Here is a 25486-nt window from a genome sequence, read left to right on the forward strand (position 1 = left end):
GTTGAAGGCATAAATGAACTTCAGTAGCGGGCGTCACGCGGTCTCGTATAATATGAGTAGATTGATTCCAAGATATGAATGACAATATAATTGAGAGATCTATGATCTTAATACCATCTGATATTAGATATGGGTATACCGATACTATCCAAACACGGCTATTATACTGTATAACATAACAAGTGTATCAAAAACGATACCTGGAATCGTGATCGTAGAATGATAGAGAATATTTTTCTATTGAAAAAATAAGTCATTTGTATAATTAATGCGTGTAGTAATTAAAATAAATAATAAATCGCTCGATAATTATGGACACAAATAAATCGATAAACCGCAATTCAATTCAAAACTTAGAGCGTGCCGTATGAACGTACAATCTTTTTTTCACGTCATGTTGTGTATCTAGAAAATTTTCGTTAGTTCTTCGACTAACTGTAAATCCGTTTGAAAATTACGTTTCCATATTCCACTAACCTCGTTACGCGTACAGGTGAAACTTCCGCAAACTACGCGTAATAGATGCAATGACAAATTTTCTAGATAATTATAGGTTCAATTAATCAAATTGTACATAAGTAACCGATGCATTTATGTTTGACGATGATTGAAAAATGTCTGGAATACCTTTTAATTGTGTGAATCAAAGCACAATTTGTACAATTACTTTCAACATAATAATTCATATAATTTTATTATGTTCTACAGAAATATTTTGTGGGGAATTCTTGTACCTGAATGGGCTTTGAATAAAATAACACAGATTTATGTGAATAATAAATAATGTGTTTTTATTTTATTTCAATCAATTCTTATCGTTTTTTTCTTTTCTTTGTAATAATTTAAATTGTTGTCTACACAATCTCCGTCTTACTATATATACTTGTTAAAGTACATATATTATACACGTGAATATAATATAAATTACATGGTTTTCGAGACTTACATAGTTTAATCATTTATATATTTAAACGTTTATTGTGTAAAGTTTTTCTTTCTACGTAATCTAAGTAGTCAGAGAATATTTATTCAAGCAGACATAATTTATAGAAATTATCCTCCTACCAAGTTCAAAATCAGATTTGAGAATCAACATTTTGTGATGCCGCCCCCCCTTCCCCCTAATGAAACAAAGGTACCTTTTCCAAGCCAATTGGTATGAGGATAAAATTTGTTTTTTAAATTGTCAAATTATCACCACCAGGGATTAATTTATTTAGGTCCCGAGGAAAAAAGGTTTAGTGACAAAAAATAATTTAAGGAAACTCAAACGTTTTATTTCTGCAGTGAAAAAATCTTCCAAATAGACTTTTTTTTCTCTTTTACTTATTTAGCGTAATAATCTGTGATAGTAGGTATATCATACGTTTAATATATCATTTTTGCATGAAGTTCTTCAAACATGGTGAATTATTGTGAATCCTCATGTGATCAGATTTCGATGAAATCTTAAAGTGCGCTAGCTAATATTATATTATTTGAAATGTTAGATGATAATAATACATAAACTGGGCTCGTTTTGTCTAAAGTATAATATCATATACTTACTAACAGAACTATCACTGTACGTGCTATCATAATTCTTAATACACATTATGCTGTTTTGAAAATAAAAGTTCAATGTTTCGGAAGCATATTTCGATCGCAGACCGTCCAATATTATACCTGATGCCTATCTAAATACGTATTTATATTATAATTATTGTTAAAATTATTGTTAAAATTATCATTATTATTATCATTATTATTATTATTAATATTATCAATTATCTATACTTCAATATTATAGTTTTATAAGCATCTCTAATATAGAGATGAGGTTCCTATTTTGTTAAAAGTTTTCTTCCGTAATTTTACGTACGAGATGAATGAAAAAGTCAGAAAAATCTGAATATATTACACTTTAATAGCATCATAACTATTACTATCATCATTACCATTAGTTTATCAGTGCTAATATAATATTAATAATAATAATATCAATGATAACGATACGAATAAACACGATGAAACAAATACATAGAATTGAAATGAAGATTTTAAAGTAAAAATCATTCAGTAGTTATTTTGTAATTTTTACATTGTTTCTTCTACTTTTAGATTACGGCGTGAGTGGACTCGATATGATGTGATAATAATTGAGGAGGATAAAAATTCACACATTGAACTGTTCAAGTATCTCATCTTTTGTACGGTTCAATTACGTCCCTTTTCCTTATTAGTTCGTTTATTGTAAAAGTAATCAACGAGATATCGACATCGTTTTTTTTTAGCTTTTCGGTTCTGTAGCGAAAAGATATACCTTCATCAGTCTATGTATATGTCTACATAGGTACACATAAGCATTCTGCATGCACAAATATGTATCTAATTTTTATACAATACATTGATGAGCCAAAACTGGGTATGTATATGGTACCTTGAGTCTTTCGCAGGTATTTTCTCTTCGCACTTTATGTGCCATCAGTATGATTATTATTGTATTATTTAAGTTTTTCCAATGTTTCTCACATTCCTTTTCTTTTTCATTTTGTTCACTTTCGTATGTATATACGATAACAATTTATACCGTAAATTATATATTCATGATATTTGAATATATGTGCGAACGTGTTACTGACAATGAGTTATGTAATGAAACGTTATTTCAGCACTGGTCAAAGATGGGTAATAAGAAATAAAATAAAATGAAATGATCGAGAGCCAGTGAAAAATATTTTTGTTCTGTTCATGTTTTGTTAATATGTAATAAAATGTTCGCTTTTAAAACATTGTGTCGTAATAATACTAGAGCCACTCTCTTTTTGTCTAACACCTCCAATTCTTTGGTTACAGAATTTATTGATTTATTATAAATTATCATTATTATTGTTAATGCTATTACGGTTAATTTTTGTTAGGTTGTCTGTTGTTCAATTATTCAAACTTAATTTGATAAAATAATTTAATGGCTCGTTAATTACATAAAGAAAAAAACTACGAATCTGAGATTTATGTTACTTGCGAGTAGTCCTAATAGCCATTGTATTCGTGTCACTCATTGTTCTTTTTCTTTTTTTAGTTATCTGTTTATATGTTTATTTATTAAGTTTTTGTGAACTTCTAGAATAAATCTTCTTTATCTTCTTACTCTTGATTTTTTGTTTGCTTATTATTTTAATCCTTCCTTTTTCAATCAAGCATCTAGGAACCTGGCTAGTTGAGATTTGACGTCCTTAATCCTCATATTCGTAAAGATAAATCCCAACTATTCGATATAATTTGTGTACATATATATATCAAATACATTAAGTGTACATACTTATATACATACACAATCATATACTTTGAGTTTGTTGATAAAGTATTGGAGGATGCGCTATACATATTAGTTCTCGTTAGTTAATACGGAATTGCGAAGTATGCAAAAAATATAATACCAAATTGGAGTTTTCACAAATATGTACACGGATATCTAAATAATGGGGACGAACTAGAAGATTTTCCAACTCCATATTTGATTATTTTTTCCCACCCCAGCAGCTGCCGTAGGTGATATAATGCTAAAATGATATTTTAACGCGTTGTAATAACTTAATAATACTAAATCAACGTAGTTAACATAGATATTTTTGTATCAGACAGAGTAAGGATATTCCGCGATATAATCCTTAAGTGGCGTGGGAAGCTCTTTTGTGGAAATTTTGCTTCTGTTAACGGCAAGTCTCGCCAAATGCGACAAAGATCTCACCTCCCTCAAAAAAGGTTTGGTCAGATATATTTGGCTATAAAGTTGGCCGCTGTGATCGACCCAAACCTCTTTTTGCTGTTCAATTTTTTTCGGATACTCGATGTAATGTTCGATCATTTTTATGGGGCATTCAAACATCGGCATCAATGGTGCCATTCTTGGTTCGGCGTCGAGACGAAATCTTCCGCACACGTAATGAACTCTTACGGCGGTTGGACCTCGGGCAGTTTGAACGGATACGGCGTACATAAAACGTTTGTCAGAACTATCTCTCATCAACCAAGAACCAACGGGTGCATTTTTCAAAAGTGAAGCGCTCTGTTGCCAACTAAGTCCTTCGTGGTACCATCCTGACATTTGTAAAACCCTTTGAGCGGAACTGAGTTTTTCCAAATCGCTGCTGTTGTTACCTGTATTTCCATTCATGCCCCACGGAAAAGGTAAAACCCACGAGACAGGTGTCGTCGGACTCTCTTCGTCCCTGTCGCAAACGTTTACGATTCCTACGTTTCCAAATCCCGACGATACGTCCGCTTCGACTATACCACCTCCGTTGAAATTGTTCCTCACATTTCTGCTTGAACTTGGCAAAGTGTTGGCAGTCGCTGTTATGCTTACGGTACAATTTTCAATATTCAGAGGAAGCTGGAGCGTGGCGTTTACTTGAATCACGGTACCATTTCCCGATGATATTACTCCGTGGGGATTTGCGATACCCGAATCGGTGCCATTCACGGAGTTAGCGGAAGCCTGAAGATTGAAATTGGCGGCACCTTGAAGTCCAGCGGTAATATTGGCTCGATTAGAATCGGCGGAAAACGTGACGCTGCATCTTTGAAGTTCCTCGCCCTTTTCGCCGGTAGGATTTTTCGTCCTGGTCCAATCTAAGGTAGATCCATTTTTGTCGGCCACCTTGAAATCGAAGACGTTCGAACTTTCGGGACGCATAGTACTAGCGGTACCCTGACCAGCAAGGGGCGTTCCATTTATAGTCGAAGTATTTCCTAGTGTCGTATCATCGATAGAAGTACTTCTCCGCGTTCCAGGAAGCTCCTGGCAACCACTCGGAGGGGGATATAACATCGGATGTGGATTCTGGAAGATTCCATGCTGCAAATTTAGCTCATCTCCCTTTGGCCTTACTATACTATGAACCCGAGGTGCTTTCACAGAAATCCCCGAGTCAATATTCTCTACAACGCAACCTCCTGACTGTATACTGGGTGTGGTTATCGATACACTTCCGCCTGTAATATCGCGGCAGGTTGTTGCGATTTGGCAGTGGGACGGAATCCTTGCGTCATTGTCTGACGGAAATTGTGATCTCTGTTGATCCGGATATATTTTTATATTAATATTATTATTCTGACTATTTAGCGGTTGCTGATCGCTACGGAGTATCAAATTAGAGAGTCTATTCTGACTCGTATTATCCTGTTGGTGGTTTCCGATTCCTTGAATTATCGTAGGGCTATGAATAATCGTTGGAGCATTTATCACGCATCCTCCGCCGCTCAGGTAACCTCTTGGAACGAGATAATCTCCACTTGCGCCCGTACAGTAGTTTCCAGAACACGTAGCCGAGGGGTGCAAGTGACAAGAGGTCGTGAATTGCTCCATGGTCGAGTTTGGCATGACGACTGCGGAACCCGACGAATTGCAACACCCAGGTGCCGGGAATCGGTGGCGACAATTCGGGCACATCACAGTCAACATTTTTTCGTTTTTTCGAGTATGCACGCGATCTTCAAAACCCAGACATCGTCTTCTACTACGTTCAACCTCGCGATAATCGTCTGTAACATATACAAGAAAAATTAATTAGAAAAATTGCTCACGTATTATAGGTAACATTGTATGTTATGTCGGCAATTCACAAGTAAATAAAGAGACACAATGTATGACTCAAAGAATCTCGGAAAAATTACGTACGATAAATAGAGAAAAGATACCGCATTCTTCGAAGCTGAATCTAATTCTCTCCGCAGCCAAACGATCGACGATGCGTTACACGCGAAATTTTTTGTAGTACGGAGAGCCATTGATCGGGTGGATAACAATTGTCGTTTTCAAAAGATTGTAACAGCAAGTATATTGAAGAAAAAAGAGAAAATGAAAAAATATTTGCACAACATTGAAATGGTTCGAAGAAATATCGCAATGCTGAAATAAATGACACGGAATGAAAAGTTCCAACGGTACATGTTATTGAGGGTATGAAAAAAACCAAGCCCAATATGGTCCCACTTATACAGACTATTGTATACGGTTATCATTTTCTCTTTTCATAATCTAAAAAGATGGTTCCACCCGCCAGTTTTGCAAAAATATTTCTCAGGAAACTCATCGGTAGCCGGTTAGTTGTTCGGCATCTGAGTATCCGAACATAAATCATAACGGTATGTGAAATTTTTCTTTTCATCGTTGAACATACGTACCGACTAAGGCGATGGAATTTTATTGAATTTCTATCATGAATATGAATATTTTCTTTATGCGTCGTTTCTAGAATAAATATAGGGGTACACGGATAGGATGTTGAACATAAATATTTTACGTAGATTCATCGAATTTTCATCGCTTCATACTTGAATCGCCGCATCACAACCACAGAAAGTAAACCCAGTTGAAGAAAGTAAAATAAAAATCATGCATGGATTCGATCGGGATCCGCAGCAGGTTCAAAGATGATGTTTATTGGCCTTTATTGTACCTATATATACACCCACGTTCTACGTCATTGCGCGTAATACCGCAAGTTTATATATATTTTGCAGAAGAATTTCCGCGAAAACAATTCAAATAATTGTTCTTTTTTCAATTGGTATGGATTTCTAATTTTTTTGAAATTATTTCTCGTTTCATTTTTCCCCCTCGTGATTATCATGTCAGCTATATATAAATATACGGAATTTCTGAAGCTCTGCCGAGTTACGTATTTCTGTATTTTCTATTTTACAGTAAGATTCTACCTCGTGTCAAAGTACGTTTGTTAATTAATTTTCGAATGTATGAATGATACCAAGAATCACGGCTTTGCGTATTCAAAAAATTAAAAGAAAAGAAAAATTGTTATTATGTACCTGTTTTATGAAACAACAACTCAACGAGCTTAACGTGAAGTATAAATCTGCGCAGTTAATGAATATACACACGTATAACCGTGCAACTGTCCGTAACATAGTCGGATCAAATGGCTATATTCTGATAATACGCTACGGGGAATAATCCCGTGGATTATTAAAGTCCTGTTTGGTTATTCGACGGTAAGATAAACTGCAGTAATTGACCTCATAATAATTCAGGAATTATCGATCCAAAGGTCGATCTCGTGTGCGCGGCCGCGATAAATTCTTCATATTTATTCTAGTCTTTCTGCGATAAAAGCTTTCAAGGTTTGATCTATCAATCACATCTTCGGTGTGCGTAACTATTCACGTATACGTTCAGTCGCCAGACTTCACTCAAATGAATTTTCATCCAAAAATTCATCGAAAATTTCAATAAAATGTAACAGTTGTTAGCGTCCAAGCGATTACGTGGCGATCATTTTTTTCTCCTGCGGCTCGCTGGTGTTTGCTTACACCGTACGTGTCAATTTTAATAAAATAAAGTCAGTTGAAGGTTAACAATTCCGATGCATTAGAAAAATTTAAAGGTCTCTATTCGAATAGCCTTGGCCGTCAAACGCTACCAGACGTACAGACAATGTGGGGTCAAGAACGTTGACGAGCACCTACCTAATTTGTTCTTTTGCGAAGCGATAAAATGGATATAAAAAGGAGTTCGAACAGCTGGCGATCGATTCATGCACATCATACAACCTCGTGCCAACGCACGTCACGCGACATATTTTCGATAGACGTTACGCGATTTGATCCCTTTTTCATTTTTTTTTTTTTTTTTTTTTAATTTCAGGCCGAGTATAGCGGAACGCTAGAAGACAGAGCTCTGCGATATTTGACCGATGTCGAAGCAATCCTGCGCGTTTTTTATGTATATGTATAAGCTATGTATTTCAATCAGATTTGATGTAGAACATAATCAAAACGACTGCTCTCGAATTCTACGCTTCACGAATATTAATCCAAACATTCGGAGAATTACAGATCCAGAAAATCCGGATCACAATACACACCGTGTACAATACACATGGAAATTTGATATCGTTGTAATTGCACGCGAATATCTCATTATATTTCAATCAGTTTTTTGAGGAGTTATCAGCCGGTAAAAACCTTGTATTCTATTATTTCTATACTTTTCATTTGTCATACGATACACGTGCGCGTTCAATCAGAGCGTGAATTCTCATATTGTGAGCCGATGACGACGAGTTACAGAAATGCAATTCACATGCATACTGCACGTACGCGGTAATTACGTATACAGATATACATACATGAATATGCACTGGATTGTGATAAAGAAACAAAAAAAAAAAAAAAAAAGAAGACAGTACCTACATACGTCGTGAGATGACGCGTGAAGATTTCATTGGTTTTATAACGACGTATGTAACAGAAAGGCGCGTGTCTGACGTATTGGATTTTTTCAAAGCGTCGGTACTTTACTTTGTCGCGTATGATATGTGTACGATACAAAGTGGTGTTTGATAAAACATATACCTACGTATATTCCATTGTATAGAACTATGTATTTGTATGTACGAACAAACGGTATACATGTAACAGTGTGCGATTTCGTAGTAATTCAAGAGAGTAGTGCGAAATACAACTTCCGCGAAACGCGGTATAGGCATCTCTCGATGAGTACGAAGCAACGTATACGCGAATAAAATGAAATGTGGTAGAGCCAGAAGGCCACTACACCACACCACCTCCGGGTTCCACTCACTGACGTTAACGCCGACAAATCTTCTACTCCACTTTGCTAATTCAGCACAAGCGCATATCGTTGCATTCGAACGTCATGTGCGAAATATTTGAAAACGATTCCGTCGAACCGAGTGAACAATTTTGCTATGCATGGACGTCGATGACATTCGATGTGGAAATTTTCCGAGTAATAGGAAGCGATCGAATCGTTTCCGAAAATTTCGTACGAAGGTTCGATAATATTCCAACTTATTTTCTGCGATACGGTACGAATGTACCGAACAATCTTCCTTGTTGATAACAGTTGGATACGGAAACTCGAGAGGTGATTCTCGCAAATGATTTTGAATATTTTCGCACATTTTTCATACAAATTATATGCACGTAAACGATCGAACTAACAATGAGTTAGTTAGGGGGAACGACCCGCGGTTATGCGATCTCCAACATCCGTTTACATGAAGGTGGTACGTCACTCTCTCTGATCTCTAATTTTTGCTAATCCGACGTGCATGGATATGCTTGCAAAAATTTTCGTCAAAGTGCGAGTCTAGAAAGTCCATTTGAAAGACGCTGAATTTGTTATAAAAATATTTGCATAACTACGCAACGATGCGATTAATAATCTCGAGTAAAAGAGAGCAAAAAACTGTCGAAGGGAATGGAAAAGTAAGAGAGCTGCGAGTAAATACTTCGTGGAAAATTAATGGAAAGAAGGGCCTTGAAGCGATCATCATCGCGGCAGCCTTACGTGAATAAAAGATTATTTGATATCAACGAGTTCCGTCAAAATTATACACCTACGACGCGCAGCAATTGATTTCGCGGAATTTTATTTTTCCAAGTAAAACTTTATTGCTACTACAAGTCCGCGTTCACCGGCAAATACCAATGCCGCTCGATGGGAGAAAAAAAAAAAAAAAAAAAAATATCATAAGCAAAGAAATGAAATTGATATGGTATGCGTGTGACGTCTTTGCATTGGAAATTTGTGCTATTTTCTTCTCGCATCAATGTGCCTATATTTGTATAGCATAAAATCTATTTTAGCAAAATTTGTTTGACGTTTCAAGAAAACTTTTATCACTAATTTCAATCCTCATCAAACACGCAATATGGTATGTTTAACAGGGCAGCTGATAACGAATACACCTAAACAACAACTGATAACCACAGTTACTAATTCCTCGATCTCATTTATATAAACTCAAAATACACCCACGCTAAAATCAAAAGTTGCACGTTGGAAAAACGAGCATTTTTTCGGTTCCTAACGTTGGTTCGGCAACGATTACAATAATAACGAGGGATAGAAGGAGATGGAGATTGAGGAGAGTAAAAAGGAAGATCGGGATTACCTAAAACGGCAAGGTTCGGACAGACTCTGTTTTCCGACGCGTTGCACAGACAATTCCTGGCAATAATTACCCATTTGTTAGACAAACGCAGAGGCTTGGAATGCAGCGAGAGAACCTCTTTTTTCAAGAACTGCTCCGCTGCCGGCCTGCAAGCTTAGCTTGCCGCTGGTATTGCTGCCTCAACTACCACGAGTGGGAGACTTCAAGGAATTGCGGCACCGCGCCGTGGCGTTTCATTTTCCAAGGAGAGAAAGTTCCTTCTAAGACCTTTGCGATTTCAAAGAATGAAAGTAACCATACCTTATTATCCTCGCCGATATATATTTTTGCTAGAACGCGTTAAAGTGATTTACCAAAGCAATTAGACGAATCAGAAAAGAAAAAAAAAAAAATAAGAAAAATGCGCAGGGTATTTAAACGTCAGAGAAACTCGGGTGTGAAACGAATTCCAAATTCATCATTTCGGTTCACGAGAAACAAGAACAACGTTTAAGGACACGATCCAAGGCTGTACCCCGTGCCGAGGTTCGATGGGAAATACAAAGTCATCATTTAAACATCCACATAAACTTCATCCGGATGTAGGTATACTTCGAATTCCGCGTTCATGTAAATCGTGGGAAGTAAGCCTTCCTCTACCTTGAAACAGATGTTCGCCAAGGTTTGAAATTTTCAAGCGATGACGCGAGAATCGCCCGACAATAAATCGTAATTCGTCGATGACATTAAAATAGAGGAAAAAATATTCAATCAAAAATAACAAGTTGAATTCCTTACCGCACGGTTATTTATAGAAGAGAAGAAAGTTAATCCAGGTATAATATGTGATCATGGAACGTAATCCCAATCGAAACGTAGCACAATTTCACAAAAAAACCTCTGACAACCCGAAAAAAAAAACAAACTATATCACTTTATTTATCTGTCAATAATTATAATTAGACGTTGTCTCGTACACGTTATACACACCTACGTATAATTTCTTTTTCCTTCGAACAATCTAGTAGATTGTATCAGCTCTTCTTATACTCTACTTCACAAAGTCACTTTAATCTCTTATTCTCTGGTTATATTCGTACCAGCAATTCCAAAAACTCGTGTTCGTTTCATCTGATATTTTTTGACACAATCACAGCTCCAAGTTTTCTAACTTTTTGAAACGCTATACCCTTGAACAACGTCGTTCCTCTCCGAACCACGTCGAGCGACTGCTGTTAGTTGCCGCAAGTGAATGAATCTATAATTACCGCGAGAACGCGAACATGAGGGCAGCACAATACAAAGGGGCAGAAAAGCCACATGTAACCGCCGGTAAAGTGGGGGGTGAGAAGACAAAATGGTGGGGATCAAAATTAACGAGGGTAGTAGGGGAAATCTGAGAATTATAGGGCTGGCGGAATATTAATTAAATTAACAATAATTAATTAATGAACTTCAAAACAATTTTTTCTTTACGAATGCCATAGTACGTGTACGTGATACACACTCGAGTGTCATTTACTCGAGCTTCTGTCTAGAATTTGCAGATTCAAGTAATTCAAACGCGGCTTTTTTTTCAGTTTCTCATTTTATCGTGTGTAAAACGTGTGAAATTATCGCATTCAATGACGTGATAATTTTATTTCCATTCATTAAATTATAATTGATATGATTCCTACTGAATGCAGTAATTATGATCAGTTGAATGTACCTATATGTATGTATGTATGTATACACGTTTCCCGCGCGCACGGAGAGAATTGGATTAAAAATACGCGTAAAGCAGATGAGAAAATATTTATGCAATTCAGTTCATATCTTTGCAACTCTCGTAGTTATGACTGCAGACGTTTTACTTTTACGTTTACTGCAGCCGCCATTCCGAGGGTCATAAAATTTCTCGGAGCTAGGGGCTGAAACGACCTTCCGAAAACTCACATTTTTACGACCAACCGTATAGCTCAGCTTATACTATATGCTATACCAGCATCAACGATATACGTATACGTCATAATGTGAATATGAAGCGTTCAAATTTCAGATTGAGAAAATCAAATTTCGCAAAAGGCGTTCCAGCCGGGGAACTTTGCGATATAAATTACATTTGCACAGAAACTTATAATACAAAACTCTGCGGTTAGAATAAGTTTATATACTTATTGGAGTTCGCCGTCCAACCCGCGCTGGACTCCAATCGTTCTGGAGTCAAACGAAACAAGTTCCTCTTGCATACGTCGTATTTCGGAGATTCCTAATGGCTGAACAATTTTCGAACAAAATTAGCTTGTACTCTTATTTGCGTTCGACCCAAATATATTCTTGACGGAAAATATTCCGGAGTCGAACGAAACAAGTTCCTCTGACTTATGTATGAAAGATCCCTCCCTAAAGGCTTGTAAGTACAACGTGTAATATGTTCAGAGGTGCGTACGGATTCCAACTCTGCAGCCTGCTTTCAAATTCTACACTCCGCTATACCAAAACGAACCAGGTGATGCCTTCGGGTCAAAGAAGCCCCGTGTACACCGAATCCTGATGTCTACACGGTGTCGAAATTTGAAAAAAATTCACGGAGTATAAGACTAAAATGTACAACGATGTGTACGTGCAATATTATCATATGGTCTTCCGTGGAACACACTGTTGAATATTTTTTACAGATTTATCGCCAATATCGAACCTACTCGATGCATGTACAAAAACACCCTCTAAATATCGTCTCCCTGATTTTCGTTTTTTTTTTTTTCTCATTTTCGTTAACGATACGCTCGGATGATTCTGAGGAACACCGGGGATTTGGTAAAAGGAGAAAAAAATTGTCACCTGGTAAAAACGGTGAGGTAGACCTACACCAAACTTTATACCTATATAATGCACATCGGGGTATACGAGAACGTTCGTTCCTGATAGTCGTTTTGTAAGTATTATAAGGTATATACCTGCCGGATGGACAGATGCAGCCAGGGGACGCGATGTAGACGGTCTGACAGACAGCGAGACCTGCATAGGAGCAGAGGAAGCAGGAGCGAAGCTTAGGGCTGCGACAAGGGTAAGAAGGAAAGAAGCGGAGACGACGTCGACGGGGAAAGAAAGAAAGGAAGAAAGAAGGAAAGAAAAAGAGAAAAAAGAAAAAAAGCGACGGCGAGTTCATATGCCTCATGAATATACCCGGTGGTAAAAAGGGTGGTAAAATATAGTAAACAATTAAAACGGTTGACAAAAAATTAGAAAAAATACCTATATTTATTTTTTTTATGCAAATGAATAATATTGATATTGTACTCTTCAAACATCAAATTCGATCAGACTATTCATGATAAAACTTTTCGCGTTTCTATATACAGAGCATAGGATATAACGTACCTGTATCCTTTCTATTTACATATAATTCGAAAAGTTTTTGCAGCAGCTAATATCAATCGCTACGTATTCAACGCCTACGCGTACAATTTTATATGAGAAATCAATATTCGCGATGTCGGAGTACTATACCTCAGGTATATGTACGGATATTACTCGTGAAACGTAAGTTTTTTTTTCCGTGTGTCACAGGAGATCGGAACGTTTTTGGTAAAAAATTTGAACAGGAGGAAATTGTTCGCTAATCCATCGAACCTAATGAGAATTTTTCGTTTCAAATTTTGACGATTCGACTGATTTATTTATTTTATTTATTCATTTTTTTTTCGTATAAGTATTTTCGGTACCTCCATTTTACATCAACGCTGCTAAAAAACTTTCGACTCTGGGTCCGTCTATCGCGAATACTAGTTTTTATATCGCACAATCGTCGCGATCGAACGGTGCAATTCCTTCACGATGACAGGCGGGATATAATGATAGTTTTAGATATGGCGAACGCACACCTGGTCCGTGAGTCACGCTCTTCACGGTCCAACATACGATTTCGTAGTATAGGTACGCGTATGTATGATACGTAGGCGTTTTATTTCACAGTAATTCAACTGGTACGCGGGTTATGTGAATTATAAAGAAGAGGCCGAGGGTCAATGAGACTAGTGGACATTGTATTCCTATACCGCATCGACTCGTACCTACGTACGACATGCGTAATCGCGATAACGCAGAGTCATTTTCATTTTCATTTTTTTTTTTTTTTTTTTGTTTTTTTCTCTTTCAGATCTCGATGCACGGTATAATATAGGAATACGTGCGTTTATTCGATGATTATGCAGTCAATTAGAATGAAAAAGGGGATCGACGGAAATGACCTTTGCACAATCATGTCCTTGGTTATATTTGCTATACGTAATCGAGTTCTTATCTTACCGGAAGAATGTTCAAAGTCAGCTGCAGCAGCAGCCGGCATCAGCGGAAGACGACGACACGTCGTCGTCGTCGTCGTCGTGCCGGAATGATCGTCAGCTGCCTTCTTAGAATATTCATTCGCAGTTGCTTAATATTTCAGCAGTTTACGAGTTAGGTTGTATACCCTACATTGTGGAGGAATCACAGGAGTCTTGTGGGATCGGTGAACGAAAAAATTACAACATCCCTACAATGTGTGGTTGTCGCCCGACCGATGATTTTTTTCATCAATATTTTTGATCCGACTTGTAATTATGACATTGACGTAATGCGAAACGGTAAAGGGAAATTTATGGGTTATTCGAGAAAGAATAAACAGAAAAACGACAAGTTTTTCACAGATAGTTCATAAAGTAATGGGGTGTTCAGCTCGGTCACCTTTGATCCTCGCTATTTTTACTCCTTCGGTGTAAAATACATAATTCTGCAGTGGAACAATCATTATCGGGTCATACGCTGAATAATCACACATTGTTCTCACGTACGTATACCTACGTAAGTTGTAGATAGAAATTAACGGACCATTTGTTTTTTGTTTTTTTTCTTTTTTGCATGATGGATCTTCAGTTGTACGGCTCAAAGGTGAATGAATGGAAATTGGCTGTTTGTATATCGAGAGATTTATATTTACGACACTGTCGTCAATGGTGTAACGAATAAAACAACGTAAAATTAAAAAAAAAAAAAAAAAAAAATTCTTTGCTCGGTACACTCGCATCGATCAATGTTGCAAATAAAAATTGGTTGACCGGCACGCAGGATGTTTGAAGAGACATAAACTAAAAGTTGCATCACATCCTGCGGTTTGATTATATAAGATGAAATAATTATTGGGCTCGGACAATCGGTGCAAGAATAAAAGAAGGCATATATATATACATACACACGTGGTTATTTATTTCTCCGTATTTCTCGGTTTTGTTGTAAACACGATGGCTGGCTATTGTGGTTACATGTTGTTCTCTTCGTACAAAACGAGTGACTTCCGCTTCCGGTTCGGCTATAACTTTTACGTGCGCCCTCCGATTTTTTTCCTCTTTATTTATTTATTTTTTTTTTTCATATCTTTTTATCGGACTTTTATTCTCCTCTTTCTCACTTCTCTTTTTCATCCGACTACACCACTTACATTAATTGCAGGGGTATTGGTTATTCCTCCACCTTTACCTACTATAAATTCAGAACTGATCCCGTCTCTTTTTATTCCTCAACCTGCACTTGATCACATGGCTCTTGAAAACTGCCTGAATTTCGCGGAAAGCTATTTCAAGTTCATTACGATGTGTTAAAAATATATTAATATGAACTATACGTGAAGAAATATTAAAAAATAGAATTTGATTTGCAAAAATTCGATGCAAGGATTGCATCGTGTGCATGTATTTGTACTTATTACACGTATACACCGACCGATCCTTCTTGTGCCACATATTTTGCGTTGACAGAGCTAATAATCGTTTCTAAGGAAAAAGGTACGGGCAAACGCTCGACTGACTGAATAAATTACGACCCCGATGATCGAAGTCCTTCCATCTGCTGGTTTACAGGTGGTCAAATGGGTATTATATAGGTAGTGCATTATACAGGTAAGACGTTATTGGATCGGCCGTTTCGTATAGTAAGAATATACGAAGTGAACGATTTTTTCAAAATTGTTGTTGATGACATAATTGCTCAGTGCCGTCCATTTTAATAAATATTTTATCAAAGCTCGTCGAAAACGTTTTGCATAAATTATACCAATCGATAAAGGTATTTCGTTATTCGAGTACATAAGGAAGCATCGTTCGGGAGAGTTGAGTGAATTCCCAGAAAATAATCAAGAATTGAAAGTTTCTCGTGGAAACTGGGAAATAATCGGGGGCGTATGGGTACAGTATTAGAGGAAACGTAAATATGTATAAGACAAAATCCTTCGGAGACTCGAGAAAAGACCATTTTTCCGCCACTCGCTCCTTCGTAGATTTTAGTTGAGTGCGAGTGTGTATAGAAATATTGAGAATCCGCTTTTCCACGAGGTCGAGTGAGACAGACCACTCCGTGTATTTCCACAGGGCAAATTTTCCCGGTAGCCCTTCTAACTTCGAACGCTCGCTCTTAATTGTAATACCCTACCCTGCCCTGGCATTATTTCTCTCGGCACAGAATGATCCGAGCTTTTTTCATACGTGTTTCCGAGTCCATATATTTCCCGGTTACCTACGTCGATATACATCCGTTTAAGGCTGATTGTGAGAAAAAGAAAAATAGAAAATTGGTAGACACGGCACGCGATCTCGTTGGTTCGAATGAAATTGTGGTACAATTGTATCAACTCGCTTCGAAAGAACTTTCTCATTTTTTGTTCTTATCATTATCTGATTTATTTTCTTTGCAAAGCTTTTATTCGATGCAAAATTTCATTGAAACGATTAGGGAAAGGTTGGGGAAAAAGAATCGAATCATTCAAGATCCCATCAGTTCGAACTCGCGAGTGGTACCGACGAGAGCTTTTAACGCAAAAGTACAAGCGTGTCAAATTACCATTGCAAATGGCGTATAAAGTGGGTACCTACGAATAAAAAAAAAAAAAAAAAAACAGGAGATAGAATCTCCGAAGTGAAAGAAAAATATGCGATGTGATAAAACACGTATGCGAGAGGGTTTGAGGTTCAGAGCTTTTCGAGGGCATTGAATCGATGGAGCTCGAAGGGTTCGGGAGTGAGGAGTGTAACTCGATAAGCGTTCGGCGCTGACACCTTTTCGAAGAAATCGTAATTTCAAAGAATTTCATATCGATATACATCACCGCGCGCGTGCTTCGTAATTTTCCCTCTTTGATGAGGATTCTCCCGCTGTTTCGTCGCTACCGGCGGGGCTACCGAATGCGATATGAAAATTCCATAGCGTAGACGCGAGAATACATTTTCTCACACATATCATCGTAATTCTATACGGTTCTCAACGGTTTCACGTATATTCTACAGGGGTAAAAAAACGTTTTACCAATATTTTCACAACATTCCACGCATGTAAACAATTGAGGCCGGGTTACCCGTGTACACCCATATCCATGATTCACGTGTACTTCAAAGTGACCCTGGGGACACATTCAATTTTCCCTTTTTGATTATCGTCAGCGGTAAAACGAGGGACCGTTCGAGTATCACACACGAATGCCACGGGATTATTTGCGCGGGGATGAATGAGTAGGACTTATTGAAGATGACCGTGTACATCGCGTATCCCATTATATTCTCAGATATGGAGTCGAGGTTGCTTTCCGGGAAGCATCTGTTCGTATTGCTCCAGGGAAAGGGCAGGCAATGCATAAGGGACCAGAGTTTGGATCCAATTTCTGCAGGGATCCAACTACAGGGGATTCTCCTGCAGGAGTAATAATTTTCTAGTCAACAAAGGCAGGAATTGGAAGGTAGGGTAGGTGCCGTTGGTACTTCTGCTGCTTTTGTGGATGGGGAGAGAGAGAGAGGAAGAGAACGAGAAAGAGATAGAGAAAGAGAGGAAGGGAGAAAGAGGTAGGATAGAGAGAAAGACGGGATGAGGGCCAGACCTTTCTCGGAAGAGCCTGCGATCGGGCGCTCCGGGCGAGTCGGTCCGGAGGGTGGAACGTACTTCCAAGAAGATCGCTATACGGTAGACGACGACGACCACGATGACGACGACGACGGCTCCAGGATCGTGGTGCGCCTCTCCTGCATAGGCGTGGTATTGAAGCGTTGCAGATATAACGTATCTATCCCAACAACCTATATGCACATAAACTCGCGCCTGGGGTGCATACACGAATATGAGTAAGGCAGGGAATAAACTATGGATTTATTCGAGGACCGCGCGGGACTACGAGGCAAAATCTGTAGAAACAACGAGAAATGACCCCTCGGCTTGCGAGCATCAGAAAAATACGGTGGAGGCGTTGACCGATCGCGCGTCGAATCAACACCGTCCCCGGGGATTTGATACGAAAAAATCACGTCGCCGAAGCAGCGACACATCCGTATCTATAGTAATTTTTACGGTTACACCCTCCCGGTTCCTGTCCTTCGATGTGTTTTTAAATTTGTATCGAGTCGCGGAGTTTTGAACGTACGCCAACATCGGAATGGAGTTAAAATGAAAATCGGCTCGATTTCTGATCAAGGTACTAATTATACGTCGTATACCTAGCCTACGCAGCTGCTGCCTTTTGGCCATATAACGGCCATCTTGAACCTCGAATCAAACGTGAGATTAAAGGAGAAACTGGTCATGGCAGGAGGCCGAACTGCAGAACTTGTGAAGTTCGAGACTCGAGAGACTTTGGGGGTTTTGTTATATATACGTGTACGTATAAACTGCATCGGCAAGCACCGGCCAGAAGCATCCTTGTGAAGTAAAAACCAAAATTAATTCCCCAATCCCTCCCCGAATGCTTTTTTATTTTCGTCTAGATCCTCTCTCCGCCGATGGGAATTCCGGGAAGGATCTTTGCCTGTGGCAATCTTCCTGGCTGTGGCGATTTTCTCTCTTGTTTTATCATACGTATAGGTATATAGGAGCCGTTCGCGAGTCGCGACTCCTCCTGACGTTTCCTCCTTTTCCTTTATTCTCCGTCTCCTTCTCCACGTATTATACATATATGTATATGTTCATATGCATAGGTATATGTTCGTAAACTTACGGCAGAATTGTTTCGTCATTTTGTACGTGTGCACTGTGCAGCTTTGGGAGAAAAATATACGTTGAGAACGTAATGAAATAGCGTTGACCATAGTACGTATATACCTGTGTATGTTCAACGTCTTTCGTACATACGTGTAATACTTTCCATGAATATACGCGTGTTCCTTATTTTTTTTTTATCAGATTTTGCAATATAGTCGTTATTATTTTCGAATAGTTCCAAAGATAATCAAGGTATTCCATCAATTTCTAATCGTATGTAGAGAAAATAATTTTAACTCGACTTTTACAATAATTATACGTTATCACAAATTGATTTATGCGCTTCGATGTACACGTGGGTGAAGCTGTGTACGTATACGTAGAACGCAAGTGGTGGTAACGATAATTACATACATGATAATAACGTCGGGAAATGGGAGATTAAAGATGGCAGATGTCATCAAGGTCTACGAATATATGTGTGTGTACGTGAATAGCTGTAGTACCTATCGGATCTGTGCTACAACATCATCATCAATCCAGCAATCAACACGAGGAACGTCGCATTCGAAAATTATATTTATTATCTGCACCTACGTTATTAAATATATACCATAAAAACATGACATGTGACCGTGCGGTTGATGAGAACGACGGGACGCGTATAGGGCGCCTAAAAATATGAACTATAATATGATGTAATATATTTTTTTAATTCATGTCACATTTTTTCCATCTCTCTACCCTCGTTATACGTACACCGAGATTATGGCTATAGGGCTTTCTTTTATCAGAGATAAACACGGTCTAATATCATTATCAGCACGGTACATGTGCATGGACGTATTACATATACCGTATACCCGAAATTAAAGATTTACATCTATTGATATTTTTTCATTTATACACATATACTGTATCAGTCGCGTAATCCTCACGAACGATCGGCAAACATGGGATCGTTTTACCTGTACGTGTGAAACCATTCATATAGTAAATTGTGAAATCATAATAAAATTTTGATAACTCGTGAAAAATTCACGGTTGAAGAGAGAGAGAGAGAGAAAAAAAAAAGAAACAGAAAAATTTCGCGAATGCCGATATTGAGATCGGAGAATTGTACATAAAATCACGAAGCAAATGAAAAATGGTGAGGGAAAATCATTGGTCGAGTTGACATCGAATGCCCCATGTATTAAAAAAATGCACAGTCTCGATTACGGGATACCATGCAAACAGCAACCACTCTAAATTGAATCAGCCCGAAAAACGGATGAAACGAAATGAGATAAATGCATTAAACAAGTGGTCACGGTTTGTTGAAAAATTGTTTTAAAAAAAAATCGATGGCATAATTTCATCAATATCGAGTGGCTTGACGTTCACCCCTATTCGATCGTACATGTATAGGTACGAAACGGAAATTTCGCAGTTTGGGAAAAATTTCGTTCCGCGTTTGCAGCTTCCCTTTTGTATATGTAACGATACAATACGGATGCCTTTTTGCAATTCGTCTTTTATTTTTCTATTTCCTTTCACCCGCAGACTTTCAATCGCGGTTCCATTCTGTCTGCTATTATTATAGGTACAGCTATGTTGTATACAGATAATACGTACCCTATACATATATACCATAAAGTACGCTATACATACACGTATACCCTGTTATATACTATAGATGTATACATATAGATTTTGAAAGCAGCTTTCTCCATGCGAAGCCTGCAGATGTTAACGGTTTTATTCTCTACAAGTAAATCGTGGTACGTATATAGTATCTATGGGTACAAGGTATGCATACTACTTACATAGAACGATCGACAAACGTACGTACACGTTGACGTATACGGCGACGATGAATAGAGCAAAGAAACAAAAATATCGTGTGCTTTTATTGAAAAAAAAAAGTGGACCAGAAAGACGAGCCGCGATGTGTCGTATTCTCAGTTTCGAGTTTATCGGACCATTATGAAAATAATTGTCTGATAAATGGTATAATGATGTTCGATTTTGCGATATTATATTCCATTGCGAAGTGCGGTCTATAGAATAGCGTATTTTGCATAGAGCAAACGATGAGGAAATGCAAAGTAGAAAGGACCAAATAAATTAAGAGGAAAGATTCAATTGAACTATTTGAAGTACGTCGTTATACGGTATATGGTCGATCATAAAGCTGCATGCTTTGTAAATCAATTGTGTAAATAGGCCAGTTTTGAAAGTATAGCCTTGCGTCTTGGTGGCGAGAGTTTAATAACTCGTAACTGTTTATTGCTATAAAAAAATAATTTCTTGGTTCGCGCATACATGCGGGTTAATAAAAGCGATTAATGGAGTAATTTGACAAAAATTGTTGGAAAAAAACTATGCCCCGTGTAACAATATTTGCTGTACACAGTTTTATTATACCATACGTTCGTATCTGTCTTTCTTTGGATGAGTAGGTATAACGCTCAACCCACGTGTTTGCATTTGCGATATAGGTATAATAATGTAAAGTTAGCTGCTGGTGTTACAGCGTTTCTGGCACGCCCGCGATATTATTCTTTTGAATGTATCTTTAGATCAATACGTGGAAATGATATACGTACTATATTATACGCAAGTATGTACGATACGAAAACCAACACTTGAATTATTCTCAGAAAGATTAACAAAATGCATGATAAAAATTGTTTACGCGCTCCGCGACTCACAGATTTCGCAAAATCATCTCATGCGGTCGTATAGTAAAAGCAAAATAACATCATTTACAATTGCGTAAGAAGAAAAATGAAAAATATCATTGTTTTAGAAAATAGACTGATCTTCAAACAGTCGTGTTTCATTTTAATTCTCGACTTGCACCGCTTGTCTTTCACAGCTAATCTTATAATTTTGCTTTACTACTCATAGTCAGTAAATATATTACGTGCGAATTTTTTGTTGAATCTGATTTTTTCGTTTGGAATTAACCGAAGTACCAGAATAATGTAATTTGGTATTCCTTCTGTATTTTGGTAACAGCAAGTGATTCCGGAAATAAAATCTACTCGCGACGGATCAGGCTTTTTTTAATTTTTTCATTCTCAAACGTGTGGCAGGGTTCGTGTTATAGTTTTGATACAGATACCCCATAGTAAGAACGAATTTTCTATATTAATTATTATTTGATTTGTAAGATAAACACGTACCTTTTCAGTCTTTTCTTGGTCCACTTGTTTCGAATATTTTCATTTTTTTTTTAATGAAAATGGAGGATTTTTTCTCTTTTGAATTTTATTCAATGAACAACTGCAACTTTGCCATGTAACAATATTCAATTTGAATTTTTTTTTTCTTTTAAATTTTTTACAGATCTGTTTTACTCTATCTGACGAGCGACGCTGCGGAAGCACTTCGATGTATGATTCTCAGGTGACGGTAGTCTCAATGGATTTTAATTCACTCGCGTAAAAAATTATAGGTTTTCAAATAAAAAAATTTACAATAACTTCAAGTCTGGGTTTTATTAATCTATTACATTATTATTAATGTTTTGTCGCCATTCAGGAATTATTTCCATATAGTAACCCCTCCCAATGGTCGACACCCGCCGAGAGCGTCTCGACGCACTTGCTGCTCAAGTGGATCACGTTGAGGTATGCGCCTAGTTCGAAATACCATCAGCAGAGTGCACCATCATCCGGGGGGGGTGCTTTTGCACGGTGAAAAACTACCCCACGATCGATCTTTGGATATCACTCTTCAGAATTTTTATCAATGAATCTAACGTACGCACCGTTTTTTTGCGATTCCTTCGTAACGAGCCTTTCACATAACAAATTCACATTACACCTTCCCCCGGAGGAATGGTGAGAAAAAAGAGGGCTGAGATCAACGGAATATTATGGAATGACTTTAAAATCCGGATGCACGCGAATCGCTGAGAAATTCCAAATTCTCCTTACTCATTCTGATCTATATCTTTTCAAATTTCAAGTCGCATCACGTGATAGGTTTAATTCTATTTATCGAAAATTTTAATCGGTGTGATAATAATTGCCTTAAAAATTTTGAATAATATTTATTTTTTTGATTGAGATCGCAAGCTACCGGTATCGTTGTTGTATCAATGTTTCATAAATCAATGATCATATTAACCTCGTGATCTGAAAAATAATGAACCGACTGACGGTTATGAACGTACTTAAAAATCAGGTGACTATTCAAACTCACATTTTATTGGTACGTTTGTTATCCTTTCAGTGCGCTTTTTATTCGATAAAATAAAAATTTCTATGTGGGTCAAATTTATTGGTATTGCGTATTTTTTCCTTCATCCAAAGTTTCAGAAACTGTACGAAACATATCTTTTCGTAAATTCAGGTCTCGGCAATTCAATAAAATTAATTACCCCCTAATTAGAATTCGAACATCGTTGCATACGACAATATATACGAAAATTATCGGTCTCACATGATCGTCGTGCAGCTGCCATAATAATTCTTTGATACCTAGAATTTCATTTACTGACGCAAATACGTGAATAGCGTATGCCCGGAAAAAAAAGAAAAAAAAAAAAAATTACGTAGACTTCGTCGGCTATTTTTACTGTATATACGTACGTAAAATAATTTGAATAACTCCGTAATTCATTTCGTACAATCCATTATACTCGCATCACGTTTTTTTTATTTGTAAATTTTTTTATTCTTCGTAGCAATTCGTGGAGTAGATGGTGTGGAAAAATTCATACTCGCTTGCTCAATATAACTGGCGTTGATAATTTTAGACACGGTACTTTTCCTGATTTATGCGTGACCGCAATTCTAATCATTGTAATTGGTTACAGTGTCATGTACCCGCATCAAAAAATACATTCATGTGGCACTGGGTTTCTGTAAATGAAACGTAAAATGCGGTTGCAATGATAAAGAAGAAATTTTACGACCGAGATATACAACTTCCTAGTACTACGGATTTTTGCACTTGCATAATTGTTTTGTTATTTTCTCGAATTTGTAAGTTCAATTGGATTTCACTTGGATTAATTGTAAGTTCCATTCGTCGATAAACGATTCATCGTTATCCGTTGATCGATTAGTTTCCTGTGTATTATTGGGAAGGGCGGGGGGGGGGGGGGGGGGGGGGGAAATCTCAAATAAAAAATAAAAAAAAATAGAAAACAGCATAGTCAAAGGGTTTATCGAATTTCTCGCGTGTTCACACGGTACAAAGTATTGCACCGTGAAACGATTGAAATCGGCGAAACGTTATCGTGATTTTATATAATGAACGGAGACCGCAACGGGATACCGGGAAATCTACGACATAGAGCTTATCAATTATTATCGTACATGTATACCGTATCTTTTAGGCTAATGCGTGGGATTAGCTTTCCCGGGATTTAATTATAACTGTATATCACGATCGAGCTACGCATATAACGTTAACAATAATTGCGGCGCGGTGTTCAAATGCGTTCACAATAAATGCTTACAATTAGATCAGTAGAAATTTCCAAAGATAACGGTAGTACGTATACGTATGAAAAATCATCCCCATATAATTCGATAATCCATTTTTCTGTCTTCCAGTTTCCCCAGTATAACACGTGTCTCGCTCAAGAACCTTCGATATTTCATGTCGATTGAAAGGTCTGTCTAAAGCCCAGATACCGTTGTCAAGAAGGTAAATGAAATCAACAAGAACAGAGCTTATCAATTCATTTCTTCGCGTCGTCTCGTAATAATTCACTGTCGATTCAATTTCACTTTTCGCAGAGGAAGGAAGGTCTGCGATTTTCCTGCGGGTGTGTTTAAAAGTGAAACACTTTTGATCTTCGACAAGAAGTACCTAAATTTGTTGTACCCGGTGAACGCAGGTGGCTGTAATGATTTTGGAGTCCCCCGGCCATACGGTGTCGCTCGCGTAGCGAAACTGCATCGGATGTCACGGTGTACATGGGATGGTATATCGGATCGGTTTGAAGAGAGACGACGTATGCAGGTGGGACTTCTCGGGGTCGGGGATCCGTTTCTTCTTCTTCTTCTGGGAGCGTACGCGGTACGCGCATCAGCATCAGCGGAGGTCCCGATATTCTCCGTATCGCAGCTGCCCTCGATTAACCCAACCGTTCCTCTTATAAATTTGATTCCCCTGATTGTTAATCGCCCAGCAACGCGCATGCAGTACGCATGAGAAATTTCATGGAACCGATCCCCGAAGACTATAGCGGTGCAACGGAACCGTTTCATCGCTCATTTATGCTCCCCCGATCGTTACTTCGGTAGATCACTCATTTCCCTCGTTGATTCTCATTCACGATAATCGGTATTTCGATCATCCGATGATCATCGAATTACCTTGTCACTGGAAGTATACTTGATCTTATACGTATAGATCGGTTCGCGTAACGCATCAGCGCAGGAAAGCTCGGAGATCTTCGAGATCGTGTAGAAATCGAACGTAACACATCGATTAAACGATCGGGGACGCTGATTGCCTCACGTGATCGATTCACTCGCCATACCGATCTTCCACCGAGGACTGTTACAAATTCAAAGTCACACGGTGCGCTGCATTCGAAGATGATGCTGCGTAGTACAAATGGATGTATATGTATATGTATTCTAAAGACTTTTTATTCG

At 37.8% G+C, this 25486-nt stretch overlaps 1 protein-coding gene across 3 annotated transcripts; it reads right to left on the bottom strand.

Moving 5' to 3' along the window:
• Positions 1-764: 764 nt before the first annotated feature.
• Positions 765-23962, bottom strand: LOC105691205. 3 transcript variants are annotated; one of them, XM_048653838.1, is made up of 2 exons: positions 22049-23962; positions 765-5526 (listed from the first exon to the last, which is right to left on the bottom strand). In XM_048653838.1, the coding sequence occupies exon 2, from the start codon at positions 5444-5446 to the stop codon at positions 3617-3619; it is 1830 nt and encodes a 609-aa protein (XP_048509795.1). In that variant the 5' UTR covers positions 5447-5526; positions 22049-23962; the 3' UTR covers positions 765-3616. The 3 variants fall into 3 exon arrangements, with proteins under 3 accessions (XP_048509795.1, XP_048509794.1, XP_048509793.1); XM_048653837.1 differs by lacking the exon at positions 22049-23962 and adding an exon at positions 10704-11152; XM_048653836.1 differs by lacking the exon at positions 22049-23962 and adding an exon at positions 9997-10015.
• Positions 23963-25486: the final 1524 nt, after the last annotated feature.

The sequence above is a fragment of the Athalia rosae genome, chromosome 4, assembly GCF_917208135.1.
Source record: "Athalia rosae chromosome 4, iyAthRosa1.1, whole genome shotgun sequence".
Taxonomy (NCBI): Eukaryota; Metazoa; Arthropoda; class Insecta; order Hymenoptera; family Athaliidae; genus Athalia; species Athalia rosae.